Source organism: Physeter macrocephalus, chromosome 9 (assembly GCF_002837175.3).
Source record: "Physeter macrocephalus isolate SW-GA chromosome 9, ASM283717v5, whole genome shotgun sequence".
Classification (NCBI taxonomy): Eukaryota; Metazoa; Chordata; class Mammalia; order Artiodactyla; family Physeteridae; genus Physeter; species Physeter macrocephalus.
Window position 1 is genome coordinate 81,612,575 of NC_041222.1, and position 23,502 is coordinate 81,636,076.

At 43.0% G+C, this 23,502-nt stretch overlaps 2 protein-coding genes across 7 annotated transcripts in view; one reads left to right on the forward strand and one right to left on the reverse strand.

Annotated features, from left to right (window-relative positions):
• Nucleotides 1–11,565, forward strand: part of HABP4 (hyaluronan binding protein 4) — a 39,718-nt gene extending 28,153 nt beyond the window's left edge. Inside the window, exons 6-8 of the mRNA XM_024132933.1 lie at nucleotides 4,675–4,846; nucleotides 8,145–8,330; nucleotides 10,144–11,565. Of these exons, the coding sequence (XP_023988701.1) occupies nucleotides 4,675–4,846; nucleotides 8,145–8,330; nucleotides 10,144–10,200 (415 nt within the window). The 3' untranslated portion in view covers nucleotides 10,201–11,565. The remainder of the gene's footprint in view (nucleotides 1–4,674; nucleotides 4,847–8,144; nucleotides 8,331–10,143) is intronic.
• A 3,498-nt stretch (nucleotides 11,566–15,063) lies between these two features.
• CDC14B (cell division cycle 14B) overlaps nucleotides 15,064–23,502 on the reverse strand; it is a 107,395-nt gene continuing 98,956 nt past the window's right edge. For 5 of the 6 annotated variants that reach the window (XM_028494125.2, XM_007119646.3, XM_007119650.4 and 2 more), the window contains one exon: nucleotides 19,889–23,498. In XM_028494125.2, coding sequence (XP_028349926.1) covers nucleotides 23,462–23,498 — 37 coding nt within the window. In that variant the 3' untranslated portion in view covers nucleotides 19,889–23,461. Of the gene's footprint in view, nucleotides 15,605–19,888; nucleotides 23,499–23,502 lie in introns of those variants that run through there. The other variant, XM_028494128.2, reaches the window with a different exon arrangement.

Genomic DNA, 23,502 nt, shown 5'->3' on the forward strand with positions numbered 1-23,502 from the left:
ATTTCACTCTCAGAGTTTTCATCATTAGTATATAAGAATGCCAGAGATTTCTGTGCATTAAGTTTGTATCCTGCTACTTTAACCAAATTTTGGTAGCATCTTTAGGATTCTCTATGTATAGTATCATGTCATCTGCAAACAGTGACAGCTTTACTTCTTCTTTTCCTGTTTGGATTCCTTTTATTTCTTTTTTTTCTCTGATTGCTGTGGCTAGAACTTCCAAAACTATGTTGAATAAGAGTGGTGAGAGTGGGCAACCTTGTCTTGTTCCTGATCTTAGTGGAAATGGTTTCAGTTTTTCACCACTGAGAACAATGCTGGCTGTGGGTTTGTCATATATGGCCTTTATTATGTTGAGGAAAGTTCCCTCTATGCCTACTTTCTGCAGGGTTTTTATCATAAATGGGTGTTGAATTTTGTCAAAAGCTTTCTCTGCATCTATTGAGATGATCATATGGTTTTTCTCCTTCAGTTTGTTGATATGGTGTATCACGTTGATTGATTTGCATATATTGAAGAATCCTTGCATTCCTGGAATAAACCCCACTTGATCATGGTGTATGATCCTTTTAATGTGCTGTTGGATTCTGTTTGCTAGTATTTTGTTGAGGATTTTTGCATCTATGTTCATCAGTGATATTGGCCTGTAGTTTTCTATCTTTGTGATGTCTTTGTCTGGTTTTGGTATCAGGGTGATGGTGGCCTCATAGAATGAGTTTGGGAGTGTCCCTCCCTCTGTTATCTTTTGGAAGAATTTTAGAAGGATAGGTGTTAGCTCTTCCCTAAATGTTTGATAGAATTCGCCTGTGAAGCCATCTGGTCCTGGGCTTTTGTTTGTTGGAAGATTTTTAATCACAGTTTCAATTTCAGTGCTTGTGATTGGTCTGTTCATATTTTCCATTTCTTCCTGGTTCAGCCTCGGCAGCTTGTGCATTTCTAAGAATTTGTCCATTTCTGCCAGGTTGTCCATTTTATTGGCATACAGCTGCTTGTAGTAATCTCTAATAATCTTTTGTATTTCTGCAGTGTCAGTTGTTACATCTCCTTTTTCATTTCTAATTCTATTGATTTGAGTCTTCTCCCTTTTATTCTTGATGAGTCTGGCTAATGGTTTATCAATTTTATTTATCTTCTCAAAGAACCAGCTTTTAGTTTTATTGATCTTTGCTACTGTTTTCTTCATTTCTTTTTCATTTATTTCTGATCTGATCTTTATGATTTCTTTCCTTCTGCTAAATTTGGGGTTCTTTTGTTCTTCTTTCTCTAATTGCTTTAGGTGCAAAGTTAGGTTGTTTATACGAGATGTTTCCTGTTTCTTAAGGTAGGATTGTATTGCTATAAACTTCCCTCTTAGAACTGCTTTTGCTGCATCCCATAGGTTTTGGGTCGTCGTGTCTCCATTGTCATTTGTTTCTAAGTATTTTTTGATTTCCTCTTTGATTTCTTCAGTGATCACTTCGTTATTAAGTAGTGTATTGTTTAGCCTCCATGTGTTTGTATTTTTTACAGATCTTTTCCTGTAATTGATATCTAGTCTCATAGCGTTGTGGTCAGAAAAGATACTTGATATGATTTCAATTTTCTTAAATTTGCCAAGGCTAGATTTGTGACCCAATATATGATCTATCCTGGAGAATGTTCCATGAGCACTTGAGAAAAATGTGTATTCTGTTGTTTTTGGATGGAATGTCCTATAAATATCAATTAAGTCCATCTTGTGTAATGTATCATTTAAAGCTTGTGTTTCCTTATTTATTTTCATTTTGGATGATCTGTCCATTGGTGAAAGTGGGGTGTTAAAGTCCCCTACTATGATTGTGTTACTGTCGATTTCCCCTTTTATGGCTGTTAGTATTTGCCTTATGTATTGAGGTGCTCCTATGTTGGGTGCATAAATATTTACAATTGTTATATCTTCTTCATGGATCGAACCCTTGATCATTATATAGTGTCCTTCTTTGTCTCTTGTAATAGTTTTTACTTTAAAGTCTATTTTGTCTGATATGAGAATTGCTACTCCAGCTTTCTTCTGATTTCCATTTGCATGGAATATCTTTTTCCATCCCCTCACTTTCAGTCTGTATGTGTCCCTAGGTCTGAAGTGGGTCTCTTGTAGACAGCATATATATGGGTCTCGTTTTTGTATCCATTCAGCCAGGATTGATCCCTTGACCATTATGTAGTGTCCTTTCTTGTCTCTTGTAACATTCTTTATTTTAAAGTCTATTTTGTCTTTTATGAGAATTGCTACTCCAGCTTTCTTCTGATTTCCATTTGCATGGAATATCTTTTTCCATCCCCTCGCTTTCAGTCTGTATGTGTCCCTAGGTCTGAAGTGGGTCTCTTGTAGACAGCATATATATGGGTCTTGTTTTTGTATCCATTCAGCCAGTCTGTGTCTTTTGGTGGGAGCATTTAATCCATTTACAGTTAAGGGAATTAGCGATATGTATGTTCCTATTACCATTTACTTAATTGTTTGAAGTTCGTTCTTGTAGGTCTTTTCCTTCTCTTGTGTTTCTTGCCTAGAGAAGTTCCTTTAGAATTTGTTGTAAAGCTGGTGGTGGTGCTTTCCTTTTTTTTTGGTGGTGCTGAACTCTCTCAGGGTTTGCTTGTCTGTAAAGGTTTTAATTTCTCCATCAAATCTGAATGAGATCCTTGCTGGCTAGAGTCTTAGGCTGTCTTCATTTCCTTTCATTCTTCTTTCTTTATTCTGTTCCGCAGCAGTGAATTCCACCATTCTGTCTTCCAGTCCATTTACCCTTTCTTCTGCCTCAGTTATTCTGCCTTGATCCCATCTAGAGTATTTTTAATTTCATTTATTGTGTTGCTCATCGTTGCTTGCTTTCTCTTTATTTCTTGTAGGTCCTTGTTAAATGTTTTTTGCATTTTGTCTATTCTATTTCCAAGCTTTTGGATCATCTTTACTATCATTATTCTGAATTCTTTTTCAGGAAAACTGCCTTTTTCCTCTTCATTTGTTAGGTCTGGTGGGTTTTTACCTTGCTCCTTCATCTGCTGTGTGTTTTTCTGTCTTTTCATTTTGCTTGTCTTACTGTGTTTGCACGCTGCAGGTTCGTAGTTCCTGTTGTTTTTGGTGGCTGTCCCCAGTGGCTAAGGTTGGTTCAGTGGGTTGAGTAGGTTTCCTGGTTGGGGGGACTAGTGCCTGTATTCTGGTGGATGAGGCTGGATCTTGTCTTTCTGGTGGGCAGGTCCACGTCTGGTGGTGTGTTTTGGGATGTCGGTAGCCTTATGATTTTAGGCAGCCTCTCTGCTGTGTGCTCCCGTGAGCTGGAGCATCCTATGACAGCTCTAGTTAGACTCCTCCCCGGTTTCTGCCACTCCCACCTTGCTCTTGCATCAGTACATCCAGGAGGTGCTCCATAGCAATTTATGTATTTCTCATTCCTTTTTAGCTGCTTAATATTCATGTTTGATATCCATAATTTTTCCACCAAATTCCTCTCCAGATGATTTTGGGTTGTTTCCAGTATTTGGCATTACAAAATTTACTGTCTTTTAATATTTTTGCCAATGTATGTTTGGGATATGTTTTAATATTAGTATTTTTCCAACATTTTATTATGAAAAATTTCAAACACAGCAAAGTTTAAAGAATTTTACAGTGAACACCTGTACTCACCACCTAAACTGATATAAAATTTATTTATTGTGAAATATACAAAAATAAGTGTACATTCATTGTTTTGACAAATGCACATTTTTTAGTTGCATCATTTATTTTTTTGAGTTATGAGTCCTTTATGTATTCTAGATCTAAGTCTCTTATTAGATATATATATGATTTGCAAATATTTTCTCCCATTCTATGTGCTGTCTTTTCACTTTCTTGATGGTGTCCTTTTGCAGCACAAAAAATTTAAATTTTGGTGATGTCCAGTTTATTTACTTTTTCTTTTGTTGCCTGTGCTTTTGATGTCATATGTAATATACCATTGCTTAATCCAAGGTTTATGCCTCCGTTTTCTTCTAAGAGTTTTATACTTTTAGCTCTTATATTTATGGTGTGAGAAATCCAACTTAATTCAAATGAGAAAGAACAGTCTTTTCAACAAACAGGGCCAGGAAAACTAAATATCCAAGTGCAAAAGAATGGTCTTTGGCACCCTGATCAAAAAAAATTAATTGCTCATAAATGTGAGGGCTTATTTCTGGACTTTGAATTCTATTCCATTGTTCTATATGTCTGTCTTCTGTTTTAAGAATTCATGAATTTAAGGAGGATATTTACAAAAGTATGTATTTGTGACTCATTGTTTATAACCTCTGTTCGTGGTTTCCTTATATGTGTTTTGTCTCAGTTACTTCTCCCATTTGTTTCTACAATTGCCTATCTCATTTTGTGTGTAATGTCATAGGGGAAGGGAGTGCCTGGTGGTGAAGTATAATATTAATGTCATTGGGATGGTGATGCTCCCATTTTTCAAAGACTGCTTTGAACACAGACAGGAAGTACCTTCAGTTGGCAATGGTGGCATAAAATGATGAAAATAAAATAAGGAAACTTATGGTTCAAAGATTTTCTTACCTTATTTAAATTTAAGATACAGAACCATGAAAGTACGTTAAACTAATGGTTATGACTTTCTCTTTGAGAAAGTAGACACTTCAGACCTATCAGAAATTATTCTTTATGATTATACTTCTTTATAGAGTTCCTGAGTTGGAGGTAGAAGAAGAAACTCAAGTTCAAGAGATGACCCTAGATGAGTGGAAAAATCTTCAAGAACAGACCAGACCAAAGCCTGAATTTAACATCCGGAAACCTGAGTCCACTGTCCCTTCCAAAGCAGTGGTGATACACAAGTCTAAATATAGAGATGATGTAAGCATGATGTTTTGTATCTATAGGTAATCTTCACTGTTACCTTATTGGAAATGAAATGGGCTTTTCCACTTCTATTTTAAAAATGGAACATTAGTAGTTGACATTCTAGTTTCAACCTAAGAGTAATCAGAGATTATGTGTGCCTAATTTTACTGTATTTTTATTGTTTATTAAGAAAAAAAATTGAAAAAGAATTGACCCATTAATACTTAATCCAAAGCAGTTATAGTGACAGTGCACTTTCTTCTCCCTCCAGAACTATGCAAAGACTGTGCACATGCTGTATGTTTTAGTTGCATTTCAATTTTGTGTCAGAAGAAAGGTACAGAATGTTTCCTGAATCCATTTCAGAGGATAACTACTCTGAATTTTCGTGATTAGATTACCTTCAGTTCTAATTCTTTTTTTTTTTAAGTTTAAGTATAGTTGATTTACAATATTTTGTTAGTTTCAGGTGTATAGCAAAGTGATTCAGTGTTTTTTTTCCACAGTTCTAATTCTTAATAAGAGCATTTAGTTGGAACTAGTTGATCATTTTTAACTGGTCAGGGTTGGGTGAAGCCTTTTTTGTGTTATTGTAGCAGCTTTGCTCCCTCTGCAGAAACTCACCAGAGGAGCCCTGAAGCACCTGGCAGCACCATCAGGCACTGCTGCTGTGGCCAGCTATCCTGTTGGAACTGTTTGTGTGTTCTGTCTTTCGTGGTCCTGATTTTACAAGGTTTATGTTCAGCTCTTCATTGGCGGCCTCAGCTTTGAAAATATCTTCCAGCAGATATTGATAAGGCTGGTCAGAGAGTTATTTAATCACATTCTATTTAAGCTGCTGAACTTAAGGAAGGGTACACTGAAGCATTCTAATTTTATTTTTTATTTATTTTTTTTTTTTTTGCGGTACGCGGGCCTCTCACTGTTGTGGCCTCTCCCCTTGCGGAGCACAGGCTCCGGACGCGCAGGCTCAGCGGCCATGGCTCACGGGCCCAGCCGCTCCACGGCATGTGGGATCTTCCCGGACCGGGGCACGAGCCCGTGTCCCCTGCATCGGCAGGCGGACTCTCAACCACTGCGCCACCAGGAAAGCCCACATTCTAATTTTAAAATTTAGAGTGTCATTCAGTCACAGCTATTTATCTTGATACCAGTCTCTGTGTCGATGACGGTAGTGAGCACCCTTCCTCTCTGCTGGATATTCATTGATTTTCCATTTGAAACTCAGGAGTTTTGTACTATGTAGATTTGTCTGTGTTCCCATTTACACTTGGGTTAGTTATATTCTTTGAATGAATAGTTTCCCTAGGGGGTCATTTATGATACAGGATCCCCTCCTAACTCCTGTTTCAGTCAGTCCAAGCTCTTGGAGTCTAATAAGTTTTTAACTGTTCCACTAGAAATGGCTTTTTGTACACATACGAGTGAGGCCTTTTTACAGGTCCATCAGCTAGTTGGGTTGTTGTTTTTTTCTGTCCATTTTCTTCTCTTTTGTTCTGGGGCACTGTAAATAAAGCTTTGCCTAAAACAATTGTGCTGTCAGGATTTGAAATGTGCAGCTGACATGTTAGGTAAAAATAGAAGCTGCTCTTCCTTAATCCATACCAGATTCATCCTCCCTGGCTCCAGAGAGAGGTCTCCTGGAATCTTTGAAGCAACTGTGTTAGCTGCTGAGTCATCGAGCTTGGTCTCAGTAAAGCACACATCTTTGGTACTTATTAATCTTATGGCATTGACAGTTTTAGCCAGGAATTTTTCTTAAAGCAACCGAAGCCAAATCACTAGTCCCGGAAGTGATTGGTGTCACTTACTTTGTTCTGAGTACCCTAAGTGACAAAAGCACTAGAATAACACCTCTTGTTTGCATGGAGCTCTGTTCTTTGCAAAGTGCAGACCAAACAGTAGCCTATGAAGAGAGCTGGGATCTTAAAGCACCTTGGCCTGACTATTCGCTCGCTTTGCTTCCATTGCAAGTTGTCCCTTCTTACTGGGAAGGCCGCCGTGTCTCTGCTGAGGCACACTGACAGCCAATTGTTTTCTAAACCAGGCCATAGTTATCATTTTGCCTCTCATATTTTTTGTGTTTATCTTGTTGCCAGAGTGCCATTGTTCCTGAATTGTTCTTTCCTTCATCTTTTTAGCTTTGAGAGCCCATCTATCTAAGCCCTTTGCTTTATTTTAATCTGAAACTTTGAAGAGGACACAAGTGTTAAATGTGAAACCTGAAATGAACATATGGCCAAAAGGGATTGATGTGCTCAGGGAAATTTGATTCCATTTGCTGGACAAGCTGTAGGGATGTTTAACCTTACAGCACTTGGGAGATTCTCATCTACGATCACTGGCATATTTTCTGTAGGTTTATATTTTACTTAAAAGTGAGAGTTCTTCTTTGTTTCATTCATTGTTAAGAACTGAAGCCAAATCAAATTTGAAGGAGATTTATTTAATACAATGTTCTTTTAACAAGAGGTAGAACTTATTTGACCTCTTAAAATAAAATGTACTTTCTCAAAGAATTTGAACTAGAGCAGTTCTTCAAAAGCAGCTTGAGTTCTTTATGCAGCCTTGGGAGCAACCCTCAGATAGATCATACTGTTGTTCTATCCTTTCCATATATTTTGAGTCAGAGTTGTTTATTGTATATCATCCAGTTTTTAACATGGTATTTGTACAGTCAGCACCCATGTTGAAAGAAGTTTCTCCATCAAGCTCTATTCTAGGAAGGTGATTTTCCTTATTTATCAAAGTAGCATTTGTGAAGAAATAAAACAAAAGGCAGAAACTAAAACTTTTCAATCTCAGCAAAATACACTTAGATATAAAACATTTAAATGATTACTGTTAGTCATGTCAAATCTTACATCTTAACCTACTAAACTGAGAGAAATTTGGTCTCACTTGAAGTAATGGTAAGTTCAAAAATGTTTGAATTAAGACTGTGAGACTCTACTATATATAAAATGGACAACTAATAAGAACCTACCTTGTAGCACAGGGAACTCTGTTTGATATTCTGTGATGACCTATATGGGAATAGAGTCTAAAAAATAGTGGATATATGTATACGTATAGCTGACTGACTTTGCTGTTACAGCAGAAACTAACACAGCATTGTAAATCAACTCTACTCCAATTCAAAAAAAAGGACTGTGAGTATGAGAACATGTGGCTGCAAAAATGTGCAGAACCCACCTGGCTGGAAGCAGAGCAGCATCATCTTCCCATGCCCAGAGAAGCCCGGCCCAGTGAGTGCCCATGGAGACGGCCGTGTGTATGTTCTGTGTTTGATGCTGTAACTGTGTTTCAGTTGGTAAAGGATGACTATGAGGATGATGCCCACGTTTTCCGGAAAGCGGCCAATGACATCACATCCCAGCTGGAGATTAATTTTGGTAACCTCCCTCGTCCCGGGCGCGGAGCCAGAGGTGGCACACGGGGAGGCCGGGGAAGGATCAGAAGGGCAGAAAACTATGGACCCAGAGCAGAAGTGGTGGTAAGTGTTTATATTCTAAACCCTGGATGGTTTTCTGAAGTGAGAGGATGAAGATGCCCTGGGCCTACATAGTCTAATTTTGGAAGATCATCAGGTTCTGCCTCATCTAGATAGAGGAGGTTCTTCCTCCTTTGTCTAGTGTGGGTCTGATGTTGGAGTGTTTGGAACGGTCCTGTCAGCATGATGGACATCAGTTGGATACAGACCATTGTGTAGCCCTGGCCTCTAGGGTCTCCAGGGAAGTCCGATGTCTGCCATGAATGCATGTTCAGAGCTGGAGAAAAATTCACACATCTGCATCAGATAAGATCCCCAGGCTTGGGATTGAATTAGATCAACTGACGGTTACTTACCATGGTCTGATCATCTGCCCTGTGCCCTGATGCTTTCAGGGTAGGCAAAATCCTTCCTACAGCTTCAAGGCCACCTTTTCGATTCAAACCATTCTTCCCCATTCTTCAGCCAACACTGCTCTACTTCTAGAACAGACAAGCATGTTCCTTACCCTACGGGGCCTTTGCACCTGCTGGCCCTTCTCCCACCCCTTTGCCTGTTTACCTAGAATAGATCCTCCAACCTCCCTTCCTCAGAGACGTCTTCCAGACCAGGTCAGAGTCCATATTTTCTTTGAAGCACCATCTGCATTTGTAATTGTATTCTCGCTGGTGCAGTTGTTGATCAGTGTCTGCTGTCTCCAGGGGACATGATGGTTTCCCCAGTGCCTAGCACAATGTAAGCTGTAGTAGGTGCTTCGTAAGTGTTTTCTGAACAAATACGTGTTCAGTGGGAGTGGGCACGAGGCCCGGCGGCCAGCACAGGCCGCCATGCAGCTCTTGCGGTGATAGAGCCGGAGCAGCCCCTTCCCTGCGGCTGGCCTTGGAAACGCTCCTTTTGCTGCCTGACTCCCTCACCCCAGGGAGCAGCCCCTGGGAGGAGAAACTCGTTTGTTATACTTAAACAAGAGCAAAAACACAACAGGGTTTTTTCTGGGTACATTTGAGGCCATGTTGGAAAAAGGAACTATTGTGGGAATAGAAAATATACATCCACTCCTTTCCAATAGCAGAGCTCTGCCACCGCGGCACCTCGTGTGCAGTGTGGTGATCTGGTGCCTCGAACCTGCCGCCCACCTGGGCTCTTCCAGCTCCTAACAGCCTTCACAGTCGCATTGTTTCAGGATCCTGTTCTTTTGGCTCATTCATTGAGGCTTATCTCTGGGAGAACCTTCTCTTCTAGAAAACATTACTTGACTGTGACATGTACTTGGCCACAAAATTGCATTGGGTGCCCTGACTGTGGGCCCCCATTCCCAGGCCATCTGTTACTGAGGTTACCAGTATGTTTCTCCCCCAACTTTGTGAGCTCCCCGAGGGCAGGACTGTCTTTAATCATCCTTATATCTCCATGTAGCAAACATTCCATCATATTTATTGGATGAAGGAAGTGCCAGATACAAAAAGGGTCACTCAGTAAGGATCTGTGGGAGGGAGGGAGGGCTGGGTGTGGCCAGTAGGCACTGCCAGCCATTCTGCAACAGGGACGGGAGCGGGTCAGAGGAGGGAGAGGCACCCTTCCATGTCCCCTCTTCGGGGTCTATGCAGCACTTGGCTGCAGCTCAGAGCAGGGCCTCACTTAGAGTGACCCTGCCACTCTTCTCTTCCCACTGGGACCCTCCCTCCCTCAATGTTTGGGCCGCTACCCGTACCCCATTAGCTCCTCCCCTGAGGGAGAGTGGGCACCGTGTTTCACACAGCTCTGCACCCAAGTGGGAATGGGTGAAGTGACAGTTGGTTTCAAAACTTTTCTTTTTCAGACACAAGACGTTGCTCCAAACCCAGATGACCCTGAAGATTTTCCTGCTCTGGCTTGAGAGAGCCCTATTTCCCTGGCAACTTAAAACAGCACTGGCATACCTATAAAGAGACTTTTCTTGCTGTGGGGAAGAGAGTCAGACTCTAAGAACAATAGATGTTGCTTTTTCCCATGTAGTTTGAATTCATTGCACTTCTTTGGCCTGAGGGTGGTGTGGGAATAAGGATTTCTCCAGATGCTAGAGAGCAGCAGTTCTGGTCAGGGGTTAGTCTGGCACTTTCCCAAGAAGGTGGAGAATGGTGATTATTTTTTTATTTAAGGAATTCCAAATGTAGTTCAGAAATAATGTTTAAAATATGTACATAGAGATTGTATTGAATCTTCCACAAAAGCATGGAGAGTAAAGCAAGTTGTAAAATAGAATCTATTGAGACTACTTAGTAAGTTGTATAGATACCAGAAGGCTATGTCCTTTGGTATTAAAGGAAATACATATAACTTGGACCATTAATTTAAAGCGGTCACAGCCTAGTTTTCCGAGACCAAGAAATTAAAATACAGTTGTATTTACTATTTACTTGTAAATGTTATATTCTCCTGGAATTTTTTGGTTTTCATTTAACCAATAATTTTAAGTAGCTATCGTGCAGTCACTGGTTACCACTTTGTGGCAGAGAATTAGGGAAAGTATTGATTTTTTTCATGGTGATCTAAACTACCTCGTGGTTTCTGTGTGTATGTACACACACATACACACACACACGCTTAGTATAAATGTGCATATTTAATGTTTGGGTGGTTTTTAGGATGAGTATTAAGTAAATGATTTTTAAAATAATGTTATTTAACGCACCAATCAAATGAAAAGGGGTCCACGCAAGAGTACTGCAACTTAACACCACATGCTTTTCTCCCTCAGAGCTAGTGTCAGAATTCAACACCTGTGACAAAGGCCCTCTGTCCCTGTCCTGGGCAAGACTTATAAATAACTAATATTTATTGAACACCTATGTTTAGTTTTTCTCACTTGGCCCTTGCACCAGTTCGAGTTCCTATTTCTTGCCTTTGGAGAATTTTGGGGTTAGGGGCTTCCTCAGAGGTTCAATAACTCCCTGAGTCCCACCCTAGCCATCAGGGCTGAGACCTGGAGGCCCATGTTCTCTCAGCCCAGCTGCCTGCAGGGTGGTACCCAGGGTGGCAGCTGGGGCAGAGGCAGCTGTAACAGCCGCTGGAAGCTGGGGTGACACTCTTCCCACTTTGCTGAAGAAACTGGGTAATATTTGCTGGTTGTCACACAGTTAATAGGCTTATGTGGGAATCTGAACCTTGGTCTCAGGATCTGTGCTTTTTTTTTGCCTTGCTATACTAAGATGGCAGTTCTGAACTTGAACCCAAGTGTAAATAAAGGTTGGTATTCCCTCCTTTGTGTAGAGAGCTGAATCCTTTTGGTGACACCCAGGTCAGAGAGAAGAATGTGGGAAAAGGCCACAGTGGAAAGAGTCATTTCATATTTTGTTGAATAATCTGCACTGAACCCTTGGCCACGTTAAGCCAGTTAAGGACCTTCCCTGTGGTCGACAGCCTACTTTTGGATTCTTGTTATTAATCTGAGTACTAAGGTAGTCATTTTATTCCCTCTCGCTGGAAAAGACACAGTGAACATGAGTACCTGACCTGAGAAGTCTTGTGACAGTGAATGTCATGTTCAGCCATGATAATCAGCTGGTGCAGCGTGAAGATGTGTCACTACTCATCAGGCTTGAGCTGTCACATTAAGTTATTTTGCCTTGCCCTGGCTTTGAAGATTGGCAAAACAGAGATCCTTCTCAAGAAAATTCCTTTTAGGGTTGTGAATAACAAACAATTGAAAAGCCCATTGTGCTGGATTTAATGTATTTGCAAACACTGCATCCTTCCCAAACACATTAGGGATTCCTGTACCACGGAGCAGTCTCGGGTCTTGTGGTCAGAAAAAGTTTGGGGGAATAGGGGACGGTTTCTGAGCCTGCTAGAGGTCTTCATTTGCTCACCAGGACTACCTCTTGCCAATCTGGTGGGGCAGATGAATGTCAGTCTTCTGTCATGTGGTTGTCCACAGTCCGGCCCCAGAGAAGACAGAGCAGAGGCAAAGGGCAGGGGAAATCCATGATGTGCTGCAGGGAAACTCAGGAGGCAGGACTGTGTATTCGGACCTATATACAAGGCAGAGCCTTCCACATGACAGTGCCTTGCAAGACTCCTTTGAGGTGCTTGGGTGTAGACGTGTTGTTGTGAGGCAGGACACGTTTCTGGCTGGTAACCTTAATACTAAGCAAATTAATCCCATTAAAGAAAACTTGTGAGCCTAACAGACTCTCTTGGAAAGTGGGAGGTCAAACATGTTTGAATTTCACGGGCAGGTGTGCCAGCCCCAAGCCTGACTTGTATCCCTTCTGATACAGGCGCTCACTGCCGGGGCTCCAGAAGATGAGCTGGTCCCAGGACCTGCAGAGGGGGCAGCCTCATCAGTAGGAGGAGGTGTGACCCCTGACAGGTTTGGGTACCCTGCTTCAACTGGATGAAAACCTAAGTCACACAGCTGACGGGGTCTGGGAAGAGGCGGACTCACTGCAGAAGCTGCTCCTGGCTGGGAACCTTGCACTGGATGGTTTGAACGTCTGGCCAGGCTACTTTGAAAAGGACATCCTTAGCCTAACGGTACTGATGAGCACTTGACATTTTCGTCCTGTGCAAGGCAGGCTCCTCAGAACCAGAGAAGCCGCAGCAAGCACCCCGTTTTCTAGTGCTGGTTTCTAGTTGAGGTCCTTTCCTTCTCTGTTCCCTCGCTCCTCCATGCCAGCCCAGGGCACAGGTGTTTTGTAGGTGAAGGCATTGTTTCTCCTTTGGAACCACACCATGTGTGGTGTTGGCAAGGCCTATGGAGCAGCAGGACCCGGGTCTCAAGCTGGGAAAGGGTGGCCCTCAAAGTCAAAACAACTGCCGTCTTCTAAGCTGCTCAGGAGACAGCCACGCTGCCCTCCCTCTCAGCAGAGCATGACCCAGCAGGACAAGCAGTTTCACTTTGGGAAAAAATCTGCCCACTTTCCTTTCACTGCTGCTGCTGCTGTCACCCTCAGCCTCCATGGGGATCACACCCTGTGAACACCTTCCAGGGTCCTGCCCTCCTCACCTCCACATCCTCCCGACATCGGCCTGAAGTCAGGTACTTGGGTTGCCGGCACCACTGCCCACGTGTCCCAAGTGTAAGGCTCTGCCTGGCTCTCTGTATTTATGCAGTAAGGAGAATGAGGAAGGAAAAAAGCAGAAAATAAAGAAATCTTTATTGTAAAATACAACACAGATAAAAGTGCAAAAACTTTTTTGTAACCACCACCTAAGTCAAGGAGCCAACTTCCCCAGAAGCCTGTCCATGCGACCATGCCCATCACAGCCTGCCTTCCTTCTGAAAGGAGCCACTCTCCTGACTTAGAGGAAGCACTGCCCAAAGACGCACCCTTAACAATACGGCTCTGCCCTTTACCTGAATGTCCTTTAAGTCTGAAGGATCCCCCTCCACCCTTTTTGCAGAACCTGGGTAACTTGAGGAAACAAGCATTTCCTGAGTAACTGCTGTGTGTGTCTTGTCATTGTCTCATCACTTTTCAGTCAGGGAACAGGAAGGGATATCCGTCTTCCTTGCTCTCTAGCTAGTATTTGGGCAGGGATGGGGTGAGATGAAGCAGAAAGATTCGGTGCCCAAGCTGTGTTCTTTCTACACACTCCTGAAATTTACAGCTGCTAAGAGGGAGACAGGGAAAGGCCAGAGGACACATGTACTTCTGAGGGGGCCGGAAGGACCACATGGGGCTGTGTGCTGCTGTGCTTAGCCACTCCCTGAGGTGAGGTGGTGCTCAGGGCAATGCCACACTGTGACACGTTCTCCTGAAAACATTTGAAGTGCTCTTAGAAAGCTTTATTAGGTCTCCTGCACAGGTGGAGATGCCAAGACTTGAGAGGCCACGAGACTCGGTTCAAGGCTGCCGGCAAGGCGCTGGTGGAGACAGGAGCAGAAGCTTGGCTCTCCCGGGGCCTCATGGAGCCTGAGGTCCGAAGCACTCCAGGGGCCTCCGCCGGCCCAGGCGGCCTCTGTCCATCTCCTGCTGCTCTGGGAAAGCCTTTTCCTTGGCCATAGGTTTCCCATGACTCCAGGGCAATAGGACTTTCCCCAACCAAACCACAAAGGTTCTCTAACCCATCACAGCTTTACCACGGGCAAAATTGGCCCCATAGTGTGGGGAGAGCACCAGCTGCCTGGTTTCTTTGCAAAATGTAGCCCCATTTCAGAAGACTGACTTGCGAGCACAGTCATTTGTAAGTTGGGAAACGCCCGTCATGAGAATGGAGTGGCATCAACTTACACATAAGTCCCTCAGGGGGCTCTGAGAGTTCTCAAATGTTCTCAGAAAATAGGAAAACTATTTTCTTGAGAACAGCCACCCTGCCAGAGGCATCGAGGATACCTCCAGAGAGGTGTGCACTGCCCAGCCCCAGGGGACCTCACTCACCTTGATGAACCACCCGCATAACTGTGCTGGTGGCTCTGGTCTGCACTTCACCCACCGCTCAGATAGGAGCAGCATTAGAGCAACAGCATTAGAAAACTTAAAGTACGTGAGGTGAGTCCTACATTCTCGGCGATGCAAAATGATCAGAACCTACATGTTCTCTGGTGGTGAGGGAAAGTGAGAGTGGAAGTGAGCGGGGATGCCAGAGAAGTGTTCAATAAGAGGGAAAGGACGGGGGGTAGAAAGGAAGCAGGAGAAAGGCAGAGCCCAGGTGGCCCGGCGAAGGAAGTGGCAACCCAGGGTCCTGTGACCAGGGTGGAAAGACATCCTTCAGGGGTTTTCACCGAGGATCCTGAAGGCCCAGAAGGGGGCCTTGGGATGACTGGTGAATAGGCTCCTTCATGGCACACCTCTAGGGGGCACCCTTCACACTGCACCTGTGTGAACAGCACCTCTGGATGCTGTGATGCCATGGAGGGCCTGTCTATGAAGTCTTCAAAATTTTGCTTTTGTTGGCGCAAGAGGGACCAACTCCCATCAGATAGTCACAAGGACCTCTAACGTAAGAAAGTTCAAGGAATGCTGTCGACTTGGACTTGGGATTGCACCACTACCAGAGAGGGTGCCAGCCTGGTCATGTCCCCAACCCAGTCATTCCCCCAGGTCACCTACAGGAAGTCCCAGCTCTGGCTTTGGGCTGAAATCTCCATACCCAGTGGAAGAAAGAGGCAAAAACTCCTTTGCTGTGAAGCTGAGGCATGGGCCTGAGGAAACAGGTTTAAACTGCACCTTGAGAAAATCTCTGATGGTGAGCGCTGTGGTGTCCAGGAGAAACCTCTGGAGATCTAGTCCCTGCGGATCCCGAGCCAGATTAAAAGTCGGTCTAGAAAGGTTACAGCCCGCGACATCCAACCATCGCTGGAAAAGGTGGGAGACAGACAGAGTTGTACTTACAACACCAGAACCTGTCTTAGGGGGTTACTGGATATGGCAGGGACTAGTTTAATATGCTGGCTGGAGAAAAGACCCCAAGGTTCATCCTCTAAACTCCCTGGTTAACCGCAAGGCAAATCTGGGGCTGGCCAGAGAGAATGGCTCAACAGCAGGAGTGAGCTAGGGTGGCCACCAGCCATCATGCTCCCTGCCCTCACTCCTGTCCTGCCAATGTTGAGTGAACACTCAACTGCCACTTAAGGACATGCCAATCACTGGTCTGCCTATGGTACTCCGTGTGTTGTCCAGCTGTCACAACAGACCCCTGGAGATGGATGTCTGTTGGGATGGAGGGATGGAGGGATGGAGACAACAGGATGGGCAACCTCCCCCTGGCTGCTACACTGATAAGCCAGGGCCAGGCAGGAAGGCCCCACCTAAAATCTCAGGGTCCCCCAGTCTCATGAATACTCATGAGCCCTATACCCAGGGTTAGCCTCTGCTGCCTCCTATATAAATGAAACATTTTCTCCGACCCCTTCCTCTGCCAGCGGGGGCCTGGGCCAGAGCAGAACAGGCAGGAGAACAATATTCACTTTACAGGCTCCCAAGAGCATCTGCTGCTATTTCTGTGACATCACAAGTAAAAGTGTGAACCTAATCAGCAGTTCCCAACTGGGGGCAGCACTGCCTCCTGAAGGTGGCTGAAACTATGGTGGTGGTGGTGGTGGCGGGGGCGGGGGTTGGATTACTCAACAGCTGGGACATGACTGGCATTTAGTAGGTTGGTGGGGGGTAGGTTTGCAAGGAATGCCAGACTGGCTGCCTTCTCTGGAGTCCTACACAAGGAAGAACTGTCTGCCTGAAAAAATCATCTTGCTTTACATAGGGAAGCAAACCCACGATGAAGAGAAACCATTGTCTTTCTCCAAGTGAAACGACGCACAAACCTCACTGCCTCCCCCACTCTTTCTATTCCCACCCAAAGGCTCTCCTCATTTAACCTATGATAATTGGCCATTATAAGAATCAGAGGGGCCAAGGCCAGGCTCGACCCGCAGGAGGCCTCCTTACCTGGGCACCTCAGTGTGGATAGAGCACCCGTCATCCAGAAGCACGTCAAAGCCATGCAGACTTGCTAGCAAAGAAATGAGACACAGTTAGAGACAAGGCGAGGAGACCAGACGTGCTTCAGGGGCAGCAGAAGCATCTCCATCCCACATGGACTGGGCCAGCTTCCTGGAGAGGAACCTGAAAGGGTTTCCCAGAGTCCACGTGCTCCTCCAATACGCTGAGAAATGGTGAGACTACCTATAACATAGGGGCATATTATGCCAACCACTTAGAAGACAAAATGCCCCAAATCTGAATAATGTGGCAGCTAAAAGATAGGACTATAGATAGCAGGGAGTGATGGTGACCATGACCCATGGCACTAGGGCCAGTGTCCTCCTGTTAATCAACCAGCTCAGCAGTGTCACAACAGCTGCTGATGGGGGACGGAGGGAGTACAGAGGACTGTACGTATCAGTCCTTTTGAAGAGCATTAAGGTAATATTTTAATTTTTAAATTAAACATAATATACATGGCTCACAACTACTGAAGCCCGCGCGCCTAGAACCCGTGCTCCACAATGAGGGAAGCCACTGCAATGAGAAGCCCGCGCACCGCAACGAAGAGTAGCCCCAGCTCGCCGCAACTAGAGAAAGCCTGCGTGCAGTAACGAAGACCCAACACAGCCAGAAATAAATAAATAAAATTTAAAAATATATATATTTATATAAATAAATAAATAAATAAATAAATATATATATATATATATATATATATATGGCTCTTAGTATGTACCAGGCGCTTGTTCAAAGTAACTAACAAATATCAAATCATTTAATCCTCATACAAGTTTACACCCAGTCTGGGTCCAGAATCCGTGTTCCAAACAATTATACCAAGCTCCTTTTTGATGCACTGTACAACGAAAGCTTTAAAATTTTGCATATCCCTGACCTAGAAATGCCTTTTTAAAGAATTTATCCCCAGAAAATAAGCAGCACCACCCAGGAAGAATTTACATATGAGAATATTCAAGCAGTGGTATAAAGGTAAAAGGTTGGAAACTACCTACATGGGCAACAGTGGGGAGAGAATGATTACTGAAGTCATGGCATATTGCAGAGAAGGTAAAAATCACATTTGTGGAGAATTCCTCCCACTACACGGCTTTCCAACGCACCCACAGCTGCACTTAAGACCCAGGGGCAGAGGAAAAGAAAGCAGTGGTGGATGTTATGCTCCACGCTGGCACCGGGCCCCATACTATGCCACAATTAGCATACTTTGGTCTTTTAATCCAAACACTACGCATTTACTAGTCCAATTTTACGGATGAACAAAGGGAGGGCCAAGAGGCAGATAAAGGATCCCCAAGGTCACAGAATAAGTGGCAGAGCTCATTTCAGAACGCACATTGCTGATTGCTCTTTCCATTATCAACTTGCTATTTAAATAAACTCATGGGGCCTCATGAAGGGGCCTTTTCTACTTAACTATGCTCCTGCTCTGCCTTGAACAAAACACTCTCAGGAGACTCAGAAGTCAAAATAGTCTGACCTGTTTAAAAACTTACACCATTATACTTACATGGAATTATGCTACAGGTACCAAAAATGTGGAGACTGAGGGACCATAATCTATCAAAAAATTGGTCTTTACCTAATTATCTAGAGAAAATTACCTTAAATGTATGAAGAAATTAATTTATTGAAAGCTGTGTGCCAAATGCTGTTTTAAGCACTTTCCAAATGCTGTATTATCTCATTTAATTCTCCTTATAACTGTGAAGGTGGGAATTCTCTTTATTCCCATTTTACTTGAGGAAGAGAAGCAGAGGAATTTAGCAAATTGTCCACGTGGTAAATAATGAAAACTGGACAGTGGTCAACAACAGAGAAGGAGACCAAGAATCTACAGGGCCGGGGTCTCAGAGGCTGGTTGCCCACACTGCACAGTTCTGGAAGCCATAGCTGCTTCCACGAGAAACAGACACGCCCTATGGTTTCATCCAGAGCCTTGCAAGCCTCAGAGCCTTACTGCCAAGCCTGCCCCTTTCACAGCTCTCATGTACCTTGAGTTGCTTGGCCCATGCCAACTGAGCTCCAGTGGGTCAGTAGGAGGGCACACGATTCAACACGGGTCTCAGGGTAAACCACAGAGGGGCAGGCAGATGCTGCAGAGCCTGGAAATCGCTCTTTGCGAGTAGTGGTGTGTGGGAGTTTGGATAGGGGTGAGAAGACAGATCCCTTTGCTTTGTACTTTGAAAACTCATATCCTAGCACAAATCAAAGCTAAGTTCCTTGGGGGAACTGGACAGCACTTCTTAACAGGACAGACTCTTACAACCTAGACACAACCTCTGCATGATGGTGTGGGCAGTTAGGTCTTTTAGGATTCCGCCCTGCAAGAGACCAACAGGGAAGGCAGGTAATTGACACTGTGGATGGCGTCCTGGGTTATACATTGGGATGTGAAGTGCTCTAGCACTGGTCCTGCCCTTTACTCAGCACTTTAATCCTGACCTTGGCAGGCAAAATGAAGGGGCTACGGTGTATATAACCTACAAGACTCTAAGGGCCTGACTTACTTGTGTCTTATCCTTAGCGGTTTCCAGAAAAGTCAAACCTTCGCATGCCTGAGCTGGTTAGCGTGTGTGTGTGAATGCGTTCTTAGCAGGAGCCCCCTCACTTGCTTACTGTCTTAACCTGGGGAAGATGTTATGGACTAAACTGTACACCCCCAAATTCTTAAGTTGGAGCCCTTCCACCACTACCTCAGAATGTAACTAACTGTATCTGGGGACACTGCCTTTAAAGAGGTAATTAAGTTAAAATGAGGCCATTAGGATAGATTCTAATCCAACCTGACTCGTATTATAAGAAACGGAGGACAGACAGAGGGACACCAGGGACTGGAGGGCACAGAGAAAAGGCCAAGGAGAGAGGCATCAGAAGAAACCAACCCTGCTGACACCCTGATCTTGGATTTCCAGCCTCCAGAATTGTTAAAAAAATTAATTTCTGTTGTTAAAGCCTCCCAGATCACAGTATTTTGGTATATAGCAGTCCTAGCAAACTAGTACTACAGAGGGTTACATCCACTTTATACTTTAACCACTGCCTACCACGATTCAGAATGATAAGTGAATAAAAAACTCAAAAGGCTCTTTGGTTAATACTTTTAATTACATGATTATAATTATACAATTTCCACTATTCAACATTTCGTATAAAACCAGTTACAATACACAAATGTGACAATATGTATCAAACTATATAGATATGCAAAGTTTACATGCCATTATGAAGCTTTATCTTAAAAATACCTTCAGGAAAATAAACATTCATTCAACCAGTTCTCTCAGCTTTATAAAATATGATTAGAAATATACATTTTAATTTAAAAAAATCAAGACAATGATTGATCCAATACTGATTAATCAGTTACATTTTAAAAGTTTTAATAATCTATACATGAGTGCAGGTTAGATAAAAGTCTGCAAATCATTAATATAAAACTGCAGTAATATAATCAGATGAATATATCTGCTGACAGTTAATTCTACTGGGCAATTAAGGAGGTAATTTCCTACACAGATTAGGTGAACTGTCCAGTCAAACACATCTGTAGTATTTCCACTTAGTGACATGGAGAATACTCAGATTTAGGAGAAAAGGAAGAGCAGCAGCTAGCCTCACAAGGACAGTTTTGGTGGGAAAGAACTATGAAAGAATTAAAATATGTTTTTAAAGTTGTGATGAGCACTGCTTTCCAAAATGCAATAATCACTTTAAAAACTGTATGAAGAGAAGCAGCTCAGCCACTTTCTGACAAACATCAAAGGAACGCAAGGCCCACTGGTCAAGCAAGGGAAGGGCTCCGGGAGCTCTCGGCATGACGCGGCCCAGAACACCCGATGGTCCAAACGGCTCACCCAAGGGGAGACACATCGCCTCATGAGAACACTTGGGGACTCCTTCAATCTTGTCGGGGCCCAAGAGGTAGAAATCACCCCTGTGAGAGGCGGAGGAGGGCAGGGAAGGAAGTGGGTGGGGGACAGGCTAAGAGGATCGAGTTCACAACATAAAAGTTCTGGAGACTAGAAGAGTGGCGGGCCGCTTAGATGCAGCTACATCTTGACAAGTAAGGCTGCTTGTTTTAGTGAGGCACTGCTCAGGATCCATCCCTCTTCACTGACAGGTTAGAGGGATTTCTAGTTTTTCTGTAGCATTACATAATGGAAGTCTGTCTACATGTCTAGGTACCCAGTTTGGCAGACACCCTTCTTTTGGACTGTCCCTAACTCTTGATGGTTTGAGTCCCCAGAAAGCTTCAAGGGCACCTAAAAATATTCATTTCTAATTTTAATTCCAATGGAAACTGTCTTGGTGTACTTTCAAAGTTATTTAAGGCTCTGAAGTTAAAGAAATCTCTCCATCTGACATGCCCTGTTTCATATTCCATAGCAACAAGATCTTCTATAACAAATTAAAAATGAGAATCTGAGAAGATTCTTGGGTATGTTAAAGTTTCAGTTGGGGGCCGGGGTAAGAGTCTACTTTTATTCACAGCAGGAAGAACTTTCCATCAATCAGATCCAGAGACTTCCTAGATTCTAGATGTCCCCAGTACATTTAACACTGTGCTATACAATCCATCTGAAGCACTATCCCAAATTGTGTGTTCCAAGGAATGCTTCTTTAACAAATGACTAGTTTGCTATGACTAATTTCAGTGAGCCTGTCAAATACAAGGATTTTTGGAAAGAACCACAGTGACAGCAATTCTAGCTGGAAACTTGAGCAGCCACACAAAAAGGCAATTTGTAAAACAAAAAGTACATTGAAGCCCAAGAGACACCAAATGGCTTATTCACTGTGAGGGTGACGGCACATTTACTTGTTCTGACCAGCAAGAACGGTTCAGATGGAAGTTTGATTTTCACAACTACCGGGATTATTTATGTAGGAGATGGCCTTTAAAAGTATAAAGGGAAGAAGAGTTGCCCTGAGAATTCAGTGTTTAATGCCTGGGCACAGCTTGAATATTTAGTATCATCTCCCAGACCAACACAGCAAACAGAAGGTTTCCCCTCCCACTCAAAGCTTAATGAAGAGCTGTCTTCCCTCAGGTAAGTAGGTCTTTGTATTTATGAACTTCCAGGGATAGAAAAACACTGTTTTTCTGAGGTCTAGTCCTCAGAAAAAAGCTGGCATGGCCCTCATGGTGCCCAATGAGGAGGAGCTGCTTGTTTGGCCAAAACAATGGCATCTTCCATCTCCCCTCAAAACTAGGCAACCTTACAATTTACTCCAAGAGAGTAAATACCAAAATAGATCCACCGTCTTCTAATTACTTTCTGCATTAACAGACTTTAATCTGTTTATTCCAACCATTCCTTATTCTTCGTATTTGTATTAAAAAGGCAGCTTTTTAAAAATGGAATTGCCTACTGACCTGATTCATTCATCTTATAACGTGAAGGCATTTTGCCTTTTAATATTGTATCATCTCCCCATTCTCCAAACTAGGACAGGCAAACACTGGTTAACAATAACTAAACCATTCACTTCTTATGGAAGTAACCAAGATGATTACAAATATTTTTTTCTTTTGGGCCCCATTTTTTTTTTTTTAGCAGCAAATAAATTCTGTTTTGTGATTGTTTTCCATTACAGACTCTGCTGTGTTTCTGTGGGGTTGAGGGGAGAAGGCACTCTGCAAAGAGTTATTAGTTGTATTCCCTAACCAAAGGCAACAGTGAGTTTCTTATTTACAAACAACTGAAATCCAGATAGAGTAACTGTCACTGAAACCAAAGGGTGTGTGAATGGCCTTAGGTCATTCACATAACAAAAAAAAATCCACAATGCTACAGAGAAAGACCCTAACACAGTAACTTTTTTAAAAAGTCACCATTATTTGGGATCACTGTTTCCAGGGGAAACACCAACAGTGTGGGGTTTTTTTCCTGCATGGAAGGAAATATGATTTTAATTTGTATGACTGGGCAACCGAATAGTGGGCAGCCTTGGCATTCTTCAGTCTCGAAATGACAAAGGAATGACTTACAACAGTCTTCCAACTCTGAAGCCAATTTCTCCTCCTGAGTCTTCTAAAGCTACTATTAACATTCTCTTGAAAGTTTTAGGTTACCAGAGTACCGCAACATGCAACAGTCTTTAAATGTGGTTTTCACAGATTCTTGTTAATAAAGCACTCTTTGGTGGAAGACAAGCAGCTTGGGTACTTAACAGAGTTAACATTATAACAGGATTACAAATACTAAAGTGAAGATGATTAAACCAAATAGTATCAAATTACAGAAAGTACCATTTCAGTAATGCTTGTTTTATCTTTATAAATTTTGACACAGGGTAAACAGCAAATAAATAAGTAAAAAACCTCCATCAGACCCTCAATTCCTCTGAAGGCCAGCAGCTAAAATGATTGCCATCACAGGGACACATGTGCACCACACAGACTAGTCAGCTCTCCTGATAACAGAGGGCTTTGATATTTACACCTGAGACTAATTTACAACAGCTTTTTTGTTAAAGACGTTTCTATGGAAAGAGAGTTGGGCCCTCTTCAAGTCATTCACTTGTACCCAAACTCATGTAGTTATTTAAATTCCAGTGGACATTTTCTTCATTGAATAAACTTCTTAGGTGGAAAGCAGCTAAGGCTTTTGCAATTCTGTTTTGTTTCCAAATAAACTGTGCTAAAGTCCCGTTGTAGTTTTCTGTTCCTAGAGTCTTCCTTCAGTTCTGGTCACAGGTTTTTACTTAACGCAAGACTGTTTTAGTCCTTGAAATGGAGGGACTAC